The following is a 13777-nucleotide window of genomic DNA, read 5'->3' as shown; positions in this document are numbered from 1 at the left end:
CTAACCAATCTGCCATATCTCAGGATAGAACTATGCAAACTCTTTGCTCAGAACGAAATCTAATATAAATATTTTTTCTTTTGCTTTTTTGTTCCTTTCTTTGTTTGTTCCATGGACATAAAATGACAATGTGGTATAGATGTTGATACATACCTTGACTGGCATGTACATTTGATGACTGTGTGATGACATTGTGACCACTGAATGACTAGAACACATTAAAATTTTCTTGTTTTATTAAAATGTAATACAAAAAGATATGTACAAAGTGCTGTTTGTTTGATATATTAAAAATAGAGCACTCAGTGTTTCCCAAAAATATGATACTGCAGAAATTTCTTTACATCCTACATTTTGAAATCAATAATTTATGGCACTTTTACACATTAAACCTCTTCCGAAGAATCTGTCAGGTTAATGGATGGTAAGATTTTTTTTGTCATTTTTTTTCCAAATATCAGAAAATTGTCATTATCATTTGGGTAGTATTTTGGTTTGGCATTGCTCCACAACAAAGTACCAGTTTCACGGTGTAGTTTGGTCAACAGAACTGACCATTCCTGAAACAGCTTGAAGCTAAAGACAAAGGCAAATAGAATAATTGAATAATTGCAGAATTGTGTAAATGTTACATTTTCATTACGTATAGTATCTACACAACAGAAGTCTGAAATAATAATAAACATTAAGAACTGCTCAGAGACTAGGCAGAGTGGAGGAAATAATGATGCTCTTCTTCTACTGTTGGGGAATTTTGCACATTCCTTCTCAGAGACAGGGCTGAATTCTGTTAATGTTTAGTCTTCACAGGACACAAAGAGTCCTTTTCCTCTTGTCTAAATGGTTTATCCCACTGGCCACACTAAAGTACAATAGCACCGCTTGACAGAGCATACGCACCGTGAGCTTTGATTGGAAAACTGAACAAGGTGAAAGATAGAGCTGAAATACGGTCAATGAAAGGAACACTGGCTCATTGTCCCATTATCTCTCTTGTATCCACTGTCTGCTGTGGAGTACATGAAGTCTATCCCAGGAGAGCACTAAATATGTTTGTTTTTTTTGTCCCTGATTAGTCTTGGCCTGTTCCAGACAGGCTGTGGTCATTGAGAGATTAAAGTATGAAAATGGCAGCTCATGCTCCTGGCACTGCGGGGGTCAGCAAGGGTCAAAGTTCACTATGGTTTCTCTGACCTCCTTAGTTCATCAGTCATCTCTGCTCCCCCATTATGGAGTTGGGTTGGAGCAATGCATGCTCGGTATTGGGTACTGTTTCTCAGTGGACCCCTGGTGGCGTGTGGAGGCGGAGTTTCCATGAGGAGGTGTGTCCAGGCCAAGGGATCGGCGATAGGCTGCCGAGAGTCTGTAGAGCATCTCAGCAGAGGGGCGTGGCTGGGCGTCGGCTTTCTGTGTCAGCAGCATCTCAAATAACGTGCTCACCTCCGACAGCAATGTTCCACCAAGGGGGCCATCCTTTTCAGGTGTCTTCCCGAAGGTGGAGAATGAAGTGGAGTCTTCAGGACTGCCTAGGGTGGAGCACTGACCATCTGGGGATGGGGGCCCATCAGGGACAAACAGGTTTTCATGGTAGTCACCTGCCAAAGGCAGAGAGAGACGAGCTATCCATCCAGGATCTGGGAGATCAGAGAAGACATCACCTAAAGAAAAAAGAACAAATTTTAAGAATAAAATAGCCTGACAAACAGTGACACAGAGTGAAAGAGAGCAAAAAATAGGGCTTGGCTGTTGATGTATTGTACTTTAGAAACACAAGTGTAAAACATTCTGCAATAAAGATGAATGTACACTTGAAAACAACAACAACACATTAACAACAAATAGTGTCTGTTAGTTCCTCTGGGAATGAATTAATCTGTGATCATGGGTAAAATTATCTATGTCCCTCAATATTCTGAACAATACAATGCATGAGACAGTTGCAGTGTTGTGTTTTGGTAAACATTTAAGTGAATACATTTAAACTGGATACACCAAAATACAACAAGGCAGTGTGTTTGGAATTGTTTTTCTTCAGAATACAGGTCCGTGCAAGGATGAAAAACAGGATAAGAGGAAATGGCTTTGGAGGACTGTATTTATCCTTGTTTTAGTGATGAGGCATTTCCTTCAACCGCTGATTTCCTTAGACTTCGACATGCTACTGGGGCTTCACACAAATTAGCACGTACATTCTTTAGAAAGAATAACTACATTTTTGTTGGTGTCTCTCTCTCTCTCAAAATATAACACATTTCAGGTCATATTTTGTGTATAAAACCAAAGTTTTTCTCCCCGTACAATCATGAACATTACAGTTGTCAGTATCTCCCTCGGGTTTAAAAAATATATGCTAACTCATGCAACAATATGGTATTTTATGGAAACTAGAATTAAGAGCCTCTCTTGTCTTTTTTGCTAAAACACATTTCTACAGTAAGTCACTGAGTTAAACATTCTTGAAGTAGATAGAAAGAAAAAGCTATAAATGGATTAAACAAAAAATGTACTGACCAAAAGGATGAATGGATGAATTAAAAGCAAACAAATGGATGAAATGAATGAGTACCACAAAACTGGGAATATCCAGTTGTGTGTTATGACCCCATTGCCCAAGTTAAAAGTAGCAGTATCTGGGTGGAGGGCAGGACCGCTGTTCTGTTGTCAGTGAATGACTGGGCTTTGTGTTCAGACCAAACCCTGCTAACTGGATTCCCCACTAAAGGTAATCAGGCCTTTGGCACAGGGAGACCCCTGCTGTGGTCCACTAGCCCTGTGTTCTTCCTTAATCTAATCACCAGCACACCCTCTGCAGCATGTGTGTGTGTGTGTGTGTGTGTGTGTGCGCGCGCACACATGTGTGTGTATGTGTGTGTGTGTGGCTTGCTTGGGTTTTTTTAGAAGTCTCTAGTGTACCTCTTAAACATGTCTGCTTAAGCGTACCAGTGCAGTGCCTTTCTCCCTCTCTTTTGTGTGAGCAGGGATCAGTCTCTCTCTACGTAAGTTCTTCTGTCTCCCATCTTCCTTTGTGTGTTTACTCTGCATATCAATGAAGATCATTTCAACCTCTCATCCTCTCACATATCTCAGTTTACAGAAAACACAGTTGTCCATGCATTTGGGGAGCAGTGTTTGTTTGGAGTATGTAAGCAGGTAGCATTTGGGGAGCAGTGTTTGTTTGGAGTGTGTAGGGAGGTAGCATGCTCAGTATATTTGTTTTTGAATGGGAGGCAGTGGCTGCTGACTCTTAGCGGTTAGCGGGGGTTAGCAAAGGGTACTGAGATTCCTGTGGCTCTGAACCACACGTGAGTCATCAAACAGTCCAACGCTGAAGCAGGCCCTCTTCTCAGACAAAGCTTTCATGTTGTTTTTCAGATGACCTCCAAAAGAGGAGCAAAGTCAAACCGTTTTGCATTCAAATGAAACCTAACTCAAAAACAAAGGGGAATGGCTCGACTTTGCACAGGAACCAGGAGACAGGGAGAAAGAGAGAGAGAGAGAGAGAGAGAGAGCGAGAGAGAGAGAGAGAAAGAGATCAAAGGAACGCTTAAGACCCACATCAAGGAGAATATATAGTCCCACTTAAAACTTCGAGAGACTGTAGTTCAGTCACTTTATTAGAATAAGCTAAACTGTTTGCTTCTCTTTCTCTCTTCCTCCTCTTCTAATACTGTCACTATCTCATTCCAGTTTCCATTTTAAGCCCGCGACCAACGGAACTATTTTTTGGGGGGGCAGATTCTGTCACCCGCTCTGTTCATATTAGTAATTTATCCGGTATGCGCGTTTTAATAAATGGGCAACTGAACCATTTCATTTTATTTTATATTGTTACCAAGTAGTCCAACCACACTCAAAGACATTCATTTTTATGTCAATATATTGTCAGTGGATGGAAAGTGGTAGGGACAGGGGGCATAGAGATGTGACGACACCGTAACCCAGCAGTCTGAAGCGAGCGTCAGAGGTAAATGTCGAGGAGTGTAAATGAGTTGTTGCAGTCACATTTTCCAGTTACGTTCCAAATGCCAAGATGCCACTTTACAGTTAAGTTTTTCCTAATTTTTTTGAATTTGTAACATATGCGATAATTCTGATTCTATACAAAATGACAAAGCATCTCAGATGTGAACAATTAATCTTAATTTTAAGAGGATGACCTTATTTGGTACATATCGTGAAGACCCAAAAATCGCCTGGGCCACATTTTGCCATTTCTCCGGAAGGTTTATTGGAAAGTGGAGAGCCTGCCATCTCTTCACCACAATGTTTTAGCAGTCACGTTATGTTTCATCTCTCCTTGTCTCCTTATCATTACTTTTGCCTCTTTCTCTCTTTCTTTACTGCCTATCGTTTCTCTCTCTCTCCCTCTCTCTCTCTCTCTCTTACGTCCCTCTGGTATTTCCTCACTGTGCTGCTTGTTAAATGTTAATTATAGGGGAGGAACTGGTGGGGATCTCGTTAATCCTTCAAAAAACAATTAAACTTTGATTAGACCCAGGCGCGCCCCTCAGATCACATGAAGAAACCAACCACAACCAAACCACCACAAAATCGGGCCGTTAGTACTACGGATGGCAACAATGTGTTCAACTTTAAGTCATATCCACAAATGTTAACTGAAAAGACCGTAGTTATTCCGTGTGTGTGTATGTGTGTGTTTTGAATATGTGTATGTCTCAAATTATTAGATTAACCGTCTCAAAAGCAGCATTAACACAATGGCACTTATAGTTATTTTCTATTCTATTTTATTTTCTACTTTATTTCCAATTCAGAAAACTTTCCAACTCTAACACATTTAGTATGTATGGTCTATAAATAACAGTGAGCAAAAATGCTTACAGATAACACAGAACAGTAGACACAAAAATCACAGCAAACAAGATCCCACTGTGATATTCTTATGACAGCTATATTACAGTAATGAAAAATTTCCCCTGACATCTTTCGTCACGTGTGACCTATCACAACTCTGTGTGGTCAGATCTGTCCTTTCTCACATGCAGTGATATGGATAGCATGCAAAGGAATGTAAGAGTGAAAGAGCAGAGCTCAAGGGACAGTACACAGACCATGGGACTGCTGTGTTCAAAGACACGGTGCCGAAAAACAGACACACACACACACATACACACACACACCCCTTTCAGGTTCAGTTTTCCATTGTGTTTAGCTGCATATGTATAGTAAATGAGACCTCTAACCTGACAGATCAGAATGGCCTACGGACAGAGAGATGTAGAGAGTCTGTATGTGTGTGTGTGTGTGTGTGTGTGTGTGTGTGTGTGTGTGCGAGAGTAGGGTGTGTTTCTGTCTGTGTGTGAGTAAAGGAGGTAAATCTACACTGATCAAAACTGAAAGGAATCACTGAGGAGTACTGAGTCACAGGTTAGACAGTTATGGATAGACGCTGGGAGTGTCAGGCAGAGAGCAGACGTTTTGTGTACCTGAAGGGGTCAAAGAAAAAATCTTCATGAAGAAACACAGACATTGTCAAAGAGCAGCCCAGCTCTCTCTATTCCTCATCTTTGACATGAGTAATACAGTACTAAACAGAGGGTGCCTTTGAGAATGGCTGACTCAACCTTGATACACACACACACACACACACACACACACACACACATACACACACAGGAACCTTTTTATGTGACACCACTGTGTGAGATCACAATACCACCACCGTGAAGCTTTCAAAAGGAGCTCAGTGAAGATAAGCATTAAGATAAAGATCTCTCACTTTGACCTGCGGCAGCTCAAAATTTTTAGAGCGAAGGAGTGAAAAAACAAACTCTCTGGCTTTGATTTAGGAGAACAAAGATGGCCCCCCTGAAGTCAGAGTGTGACGATGTCCAGAACAATTCATGGAAGGAACTCCATACCAAGATTTACGCTATACATAGATTACTGTGTGGATCAGCTTCAGGCAAACCACATTAGTTATTTTACACAAAATGAGGTGAAAACCTGACATAATCCAAAAGTTATTCCTAGAATTTTGGTAATGTGATCTTTGTACTTGAAAAATGGTGACACCTTTTAAAGCTACAGCATAGCAAATACCCTCAAGTGTTAAATGTTGAGGAAACAAATTTTTAAAAGGTGTCATGAAAAGAAGATAAACTGTCCGATAAGTAGCGCACACTAAGATGTGGCTCATACACTGTAAGTTCTCGTGTTTATAATATGCATGTGATAAAAATTATAATGAGAAACAGGGGTGAAATAATTTATGAAATTTACAGACAATCTGTTCTTTGGGTTTGGCTCAGGGTTTCAGTCACAGTGACAAACCTCAGCTTTCAGGGCTGCATGTTCACTGATAGACAGTAGCACAGCAATTAAAGTAACGTTGAGAGCAAAGAATTGCTGAATGTTAGACTCCAGTGAATTTAAAACATTTCAATATACATCTGGCACAGTTTCGATTCACTGTTAAACCACATTCTTTGCTTACCAGAGTCATTTAGTAGATTGTTGAGGCCCTCTTCCAACAGGGGATCAACAGGTGAATCTCTGCCTGCCTCCCAGTCCACATCTCCTGCCTCGCTCTCACCGTGACCACTGTCTTTGGTGCTCAGCCAATCGGCATCCTGAGTTCCCATCCTTGGGTAAAGGAAAACAGAGAGAAGTGAATTAGTGAAGTGATTCCATTATTATTATTATTATTATTATTATTATTATTATTATTATTACTATTATTATTATTATTATTATTATTATTATTATTATTATTATTATTATTATATGCTGTAAAAGGGTTACCAAAAGACCAAAAGAGTTAAAAGACCCGTAAATGAGTAAAATATGAGATTGTTTAATTATGGGTGACAGTATTTTTCCCTTTCTGTCTCTCTCTTTGTCTCTCTCCCACTCATTCTGTTTCTATGATGCTGATTTGTGAGTCAGGTCTGTGAAACAGGCAGGGTGCTGTCTTAACCTGTCGTGCTAATCTCACGCTGCTGCCACAGATAACACTAAGCAATGACACACTTTTACTGGAACAGTCATACTACCACTTCCTGTTACTGTCAGCAAACCCCCAGATCCCCAGATGGCACATGCCTCACAACATTGTCTCCTCAAATATAGCTGTCATAAAGTTCACCCTTTTATTCCAGTGAAAATCTTCAGTATTACAGTACTTTGAGGGATGAGCCCAGGACAAATCAATATCACAAACCAATTTCACTTAAAAAAAAAAAAGGTAGTAGACCCGGATGCTCACCGTCCTCCACGGTGGGAGTACTTGTTGCCGCGGAAATTAGGTCGAGGATGAAACTGGCCTTGATGCAGCAGAGACAGGAGCTGAGAAACCTGCTGTATAATTAAAATAGGGACAAATTAAACACTGACACTAATTATCAACAGATAATGACAAAGAATTCATGAAACTGAGCACTTAGTAAACTTTACATGCAAAGTAGTACATGGGAGACATAAGGTGATTAAATAAGAACTATAAATTCATGTGGTCTTTGTGATTCTTCAGTAATGTTTGGAATATTACCAAATGCTAAAACTGGTTAATGAGACCACACTGTCTTTAGATCTGAGCTGGATAAATAATGCAATACTTTCAGAAAGACTGTATGATCAATTGCAAAACACAAATTTGTAAAAAAAAAAATATATCTTAGTTCCAAAAAAATGGAAGGAAAATTTAAAAAGCCCACAAAACATGGTATTAGCACAAACTGTGATGGACTATCAGCCTTTGAAATGAAGTGCTCAGTATCTAACCATTTCACATGCCACTTCTCACAAATTCATTTCATCACGAGCCCATACACGTTTACACTGTTCACAATTTACAATCTCTTTGTTATGGGACCGGATACAAGAGAAGATGGAGGATTAGCAGTGACCCAGCGGAAACACCGGACCATTGTGATATTGAGGTGAAGAGCTGGAGGGGGGTTGAGGCTGAGGAAACCATTTCTACGTAAAGCTATTCTTCTACAGACTGTTTCCTTCCAGGATGCATCTCAGAAAACCAGCCTCAGCCGAGAAGGACGTTTTCACTCCTTTCCTATGAGGCCCCTCCAGGTCTCTCCTTAAGTGCCAACTGGGCCAAGTAGGTGGGGGAGGTAGGTAAGAGGAGGGGGAGAAGGGGGGGGGGTGTTGATAGAGCAAGACAGAATTCACACTCTTCCTGCCTGGCAGCCTGTATTCACGTGAGGGCTAGGACCAGTGCCAGGCCCTTTTGTTCTTAAAAACACACTGGGCCACAGGAGGATGGACTGGGTGGACCCATGTACAGAGGATGCATGATTTGACAAGCACAGCAATTCTAAATTTTTGAAATAAGAGCTGTTGAGTGGTTGTTATTTGATTTCTTTTTGTTTTACAAAGGCAAGGTCAGTACGAGCAATTTGTTACCAGCTGCCTTCAGCTCATGTCTGTCAAAGGAGTATAACCTTACTGTGCAGACATATCTTGATTTAAGTAGGTTTTCACCCTCAGAGGATAGGCTGGAATTGAATCTGTTCAAAGTTTTCTTTTTTGGTTTCCTTTTTCTTGAGTGTGTTATGTGATATGACTGAGGATTGGCAGAGTTTTCTCAGAGGGCAAATGAAGGGTTTGGGTTACTGTCTGCGAGAGAGAAGAGCCTGAATAAACTCAATGTTTAACTCCAACATCATCTGTCAGCTGTCCCCTCAGGCTACCATAGATATAGACCAGTCCCAGTTACACAACAACACAGTGAAAAGCAAAGCTACAACACTCTTGCGAACTTGAACTTGCAATTGTAATTTATAATTTAATCATCTTACATTTGCAAATTTAGAAGCCATAATTGAATTTCCTTTCACACAAATAAAATTAATGAGCTCTATTTTTTTTCACCAGTGTTTATGGGTAATTACTCTGCTGTCATCAAAGAACCATGCCAATTTTTTTCACTCTGCACTATTAGTGTTTTTCTGCAACTAATTATCTGACTGCTTCAATTTAAATGGAATGCAGGAAGGTGAACATTCATAGAGAACCATGATAGAAAGAGTACTGCACCTACATGTTTGTCCTGACATAATATTCTCTGAACTTGCTATCAAAGACTTTGAAAGGCATCATTTTTTATTCATCTTACTTGCACTTCTGGTGAAGCAGATGACAGCTCAATGGGACAATTCTCTCCAAAGGCGGCCATGGACAGTCGCACCAGGTTCCTCAGTATCTGTCTGTGGTCTTGTCCCTCTGCCTTTCCTTGGCCCTCTGAGTGCTTCTGCCTCCTTAGTGTTGCTTGGCTCATAGGAGATTGGGTGATCACAGGTTGTGAAGGGTCAGCTGGCACATGGTTAGCCTCTGTGTTTCCATGGCTTCTGAGAGTGCTGGTTTGTGAGTGTGATGATGAGGAAGAGGATAAATTTTGGGGTTTACGGAGGGTCCGGTATGATGTGGCTGGGGTGTTGGGAATGGAGGAATCCAATTCAATGCTACCAGGTTTCCTGAGTGTCTTGTTTTGGGTAACAGACAAGGTCCCGTTATCCTCTTGGTAGATTTGGTTGCGAGCCATTCGAGCAAGAGTTGGTGACAGGCTGAAGCGGTCATCTGTGTGTGAGTCCACAGGTACAGGTGTCCCTGAAGAGAGTGGCTGAGATTCATCTTCAGGAAGGTCCTCCCTGCGACCCCTTAGAACAGGAACCAGTTGGATGTCTGTCTTGCGGATATGCTTCTGTGGTCGCCTTGGGTGGCGTGTATAAGTGGACTCAGCCTCTCTGCAGTTGTAGGCATGGTTATCCCGTTTCTCTGGTCGACAGAATGTGGTGATTAAAACCACTGCCAGAAGAAGCAGCATACAGGTGGCTCCCAGGCAAATGGCCAACATCATTGTGAAACTAAGTGGACCCTGGTTGTCTGGGGACAAATTTTTAAGGTGGTCCAGGAGGTTGATGAATGTCACCTCTAGCTTGGCCATAGTGATTAAAGATGGTGTACCCATATCTGAGACAGCAATGTCAACCTTGAAAGCCTTTCCAATCAGCTCTGTGGCATTGGTGGTATTGACATAAAGTTGCCCTGTGGTTTTGTCCAGCCAGAACAGTCCAGAAGGATTCCCATCTACTATGCTGAATTGGAGCATTCCATTTAAGCCTGAATCCAGATCACTTGCCCGAATGGTTGTGGCCAAGAAACCCCCAGGTCTGCTCTGTGAAGTTTCATTGGTTGGTTTGTGAAGGGAGCTCCCTTCAGCTTTGTCTCCAAGCTCGGTTACAATCTCACCTTTCTCTGCATTCACTGGGATACTCAACACAGCTACACCATTCTTGGGCAATGGCTGATCAATGACAGGGGAGTTATCATTGATATCCTGGATCTCGATCAACACTGTGGCACTGCTGGTAAGTGGTGGATGCCCATGATCTATGGCCTCTACAATGAAGGAATATATCTGGGATACCTCGTAGTCTAAGGACTGCTGGACAAAGACAGCCCCACTAGTTGGATGAATGCTGAACATCGTAGTGGGTGTCCCTAGTTCGTTTGACTCACGAATAGCGTAAGATATCCTTCCGCTGAGCTCTAGGTCAACATCATGGGCCTCCACAGTCAGAGCATGAAAACCACGTATATTGTTTTCTGTGAAGGTGCTTTTGTAGATGGTCTTGGAGAACACAGGTGCATTGTCATTCTCATCCAAAACATGTACAGTCAGATGCTTGATACAAGAGAGGGAGGGGTCACCATTGTCACGAGACAGAAGAGTGAGATTGTATTCCATTTGCTTCTCCCGATCCAAAGTACCATTGGTGACAATCATGTAGTTGTCTCCATGGATTCGTTTGAGTCGGAAGTGCCCTGATCCATGCTTTATTTGGGTTTGCACTTCCCCGTTTGCTCTAGAATCTGCATCCGAAACCATGACCAGTGCCAGAAATGTCTCATTTGGTGCTCCCTCAGAAACAGTCGCTACTGGAGAATCTGGTGGTTTCCAGGTTATGTGAATTCGAGGTGCATTGTCATTGACATCACGCAGGTTGACCTGCAATTTACAATGAGAGGGAATGGCATTAGGCCCTAAGTCCCGAGCCTGGATGTCTATCTCATAGGAATGCTTCTCTTCATAATCCAAAGGCCCTTTTACAGTTACAGCACCAGTTTGTGGATGAACACTAAAAAGTTTCTGCACATCTAAAGGTGCATGCTTACTGAGTGAGTACTCAATCTCCCCATTTGCACCCTGGTCAGGATCTGTAGCAACAAGGTTGAAGACAACAGTCCCACGGACTGTGTCTTCAGCAATGTCTACTACTGGAGCACTGTCCTCAAACATAGGACTGTTGTCATTGGAGTCCAGGACTGTGATCTTCACTTTTGTGCTGCCAGATCTGGGTTGGTTTCCCTTATCCCATGCCACCAGGGTCAACTCAAAGAAAGACTGTGTCTCTCTGTCTAATTCTTTGATCACCACTAATTCTGCCTGCTTGGTACCCCCAGAGGTGCGGACGTCTAGAGCAAAGTGCTGGTTGACAGATAGGGAGTAGGTTTGCAATCCATTAGGCCCAGCATCTGGATCTATAGCTCGATCCAGGGGGATGCGCATCCTGAGTGCTGCTGTTTCAGAGATCTCCACTTCCTGCTGGGGGCTTGGGAAAACTGGGCTGTGGTCATTCAGGTCTAACACCTCTATTCGGACACGTAGGAAGTGAACAGCACCACCCTTCCGGTAGAGGACACTAAAGGCCAACTCGCAGCGCTCCGCACCACGGCACAGCTCCTCCCTGTCCAGCTGGCTCAGTGTTGACACCACCCCGTGTCTTGCCGTCACAACCACTGGCAAAGACTGTCCATGAGCAACGACCTGGAAGTCCTCCAGTGACCCCATCTCCCCTCTCTGACGCAGGTCGTCAAGCAGACAACCAACCTTAGTTCCTGCAGGCTGCTCTTCCCAGACCTGATACTGAATCATTAGGGGAGCTGAGTCCAGGTATTGGGCCTCCAATAGAGGACACAGAATAAGAGCCAGAAGGATGGATTGAAACAGCAGCATGACTGTATGTGGAACAGTCTTTGTGTCGTATCAGTCCCTCTCTTCTGCTCTCAGATGTGCATTCTAATGCACAAAACTCAGTCAACAACAGATTATCCTTATTTTGTCACTAATTACAGCAGTTCTATTGGTTTATTTGCCAAATATTTAAAAACAAAATTGTAACCAATAGAAGAGAAAAATTTAACTGAAATTAACTCTAAAGCCACCTCTGAATAACTCTATTGATTAAATCTAACAATGGTGAAATCATCATGACTTTAATTAATCAAATATTCTTCACAATGATACATCACTAGTGATCACAACACATAATTAATAATCATGACTGGTTTTAAGAACATCAATCAATCTACCAAATCCCAACAAAATTTACCAGCAAATACTGGCGCTGTCACTTTATATTTAGTTTGAATATAAAAAACAATAATAAACCTTTGAAGCCAAGGAACCACTAACTCACATAACAGGAAAATGTTCCAGAGTACAAAAACTTTAAAGATCACAAATTCTTTAAATTCCTATTGTGACACAGAAACCAACAAAGATAATGAATAACCATAGAAATCCATCAGTCTCACTTACTCCCAGTCCTCTCCTAAAGCTAGACTGACTCACATACAGCAGCTGCCTCCAAGCCTCCCGTTTCCTCAGACTTTAGTAAGTAGAGTTTAGAGTATGGAAGCGTGGAACTTTGGTGCTGTGATGACACATGACCAAGGGTAAGCTTTGGGCCAATCAAAGAGAAGAGGGAGGAGTGCAGGATGCTGGAAGCACAACCCCTCCCTCAACAGAAAGATAGTGCCCTGAGGAAATTGGGCAGGAGTTAAAACAACATCTGACCACTTTTAAAGAAACATGATCCTGCTTCTCTCACTTGCCGCCTCTAGCTCTTCACATATCTTGGACTCTTTTTTTCTCTGTCTGAAGAAATGTATCGGTAGCAATGGTCTGCAGTTCCACTCCTCATGAGTAATTGGCATAGTACCTAAAGTGAAAGCCCCTGGGGGACTAAAGGTTGAAATCGAGCTGCAGATTTTAACCCTGAGTGCTCTGACATGCAGTCTGGATGCACTGCCATTATCACAAACCCAGATATCCACCACTGATAAAACACCGAAAAGACAGGGCGACACCCCCCCCCCTCTATGTTTGGCTGAAATACGAGGTGTGTTTGTGTTTGACAGAGAATCCCTTGCTTAATCCAACTGAGGTGTTTATGAGATGAAGGCAGGAAACTTGCAGGGGATTACAGCCAAAGAACAAACTACTCATGAGGAGTCAAATGCCTGAAACGTTACCTCGCAAACAACATTTAAAAGAAGTACACCTGACAACTCAACTTTTATTGTTATTGTTATTTTAATGTTATTTTAATACTATTTTATTGTTATTGTTTTATTGTTACCACTGTGACCAAAAATGGTTTATTTTTGGTTACTGACGGAGTTATGCTTTTGGCCGCTCAAGCTTGAACAGATGGATGTGTGTGTTAAATACTTCCAAGGCGGCAATTCAATTTCCGTTGACCCGCAAGAAAATCTGCATATGGTTTTCATCAAAAATCAGAGGCAGTTATCACCTGTTCTATACAATACCATGAATTTTTATTTTTGTAATGACAAATGTGCATAAAGCTGATTAAATGGAAATACACACTAATTGGATTATAGGTAACAATTAGAAAACATTAAACTAAAGATTTACCAATGAAATGTTTCATGCTTAGTGCAATGAGAAAGAGAACAGAGAATAAAGTTCTGCTGTTATTGAGGGCTCAGG

General features: G+C 41.8%; 1 protein-coding gene across 1 annotated transcript; it reads right to left on the bottom strand.

Annotated features, from left to right (window-relative positions):
- Window positions 1–418: 418 nt before the first annotated feature.
- pcdh12 (protocadherin 12) lies at window positions 419–12169 on the bottom strand. Its single transcript, XM_030785628.1, has 4 exons — window positions 9095–12169; window positions 7229–7320; window positions 6458–6606; window positions 419–1658 (listed from the first exon to the last, which is right to left on the bottom strand). Exons 1-4 carry the CDS (start codon window positions 11993–11995, stop codon window positions 1228–1230), a joined length of 3573 nt encoding a protein of 1190 aa, XP_030641488.1. The 5' UTR covers window positions 11996–12169; the 3' UTR covers window positions 419–1227.
- Between the last annotated feature and the right edge of the window lie 1608 nt (window positions 12170–13777).

The sequence above is a fragment of the Chanos chanos genome, chromosome 1, assembly GCF_902362185.1.
Source record: "Chanos chanos chromosome 1, fChaCha1.1, whole genome shotgun sequence".
NCBI classification, from domain to species: Eukaryota; Metazoa; Chordata; class Actinopteri; order Gonorynchiformes; family Chanidae; genus Chanos; species Chanos chanos.
Note: the sequence above shows the minus strand (reverse complement) of the source record. Positions and strands in the feature narration are given on the sequence as shown.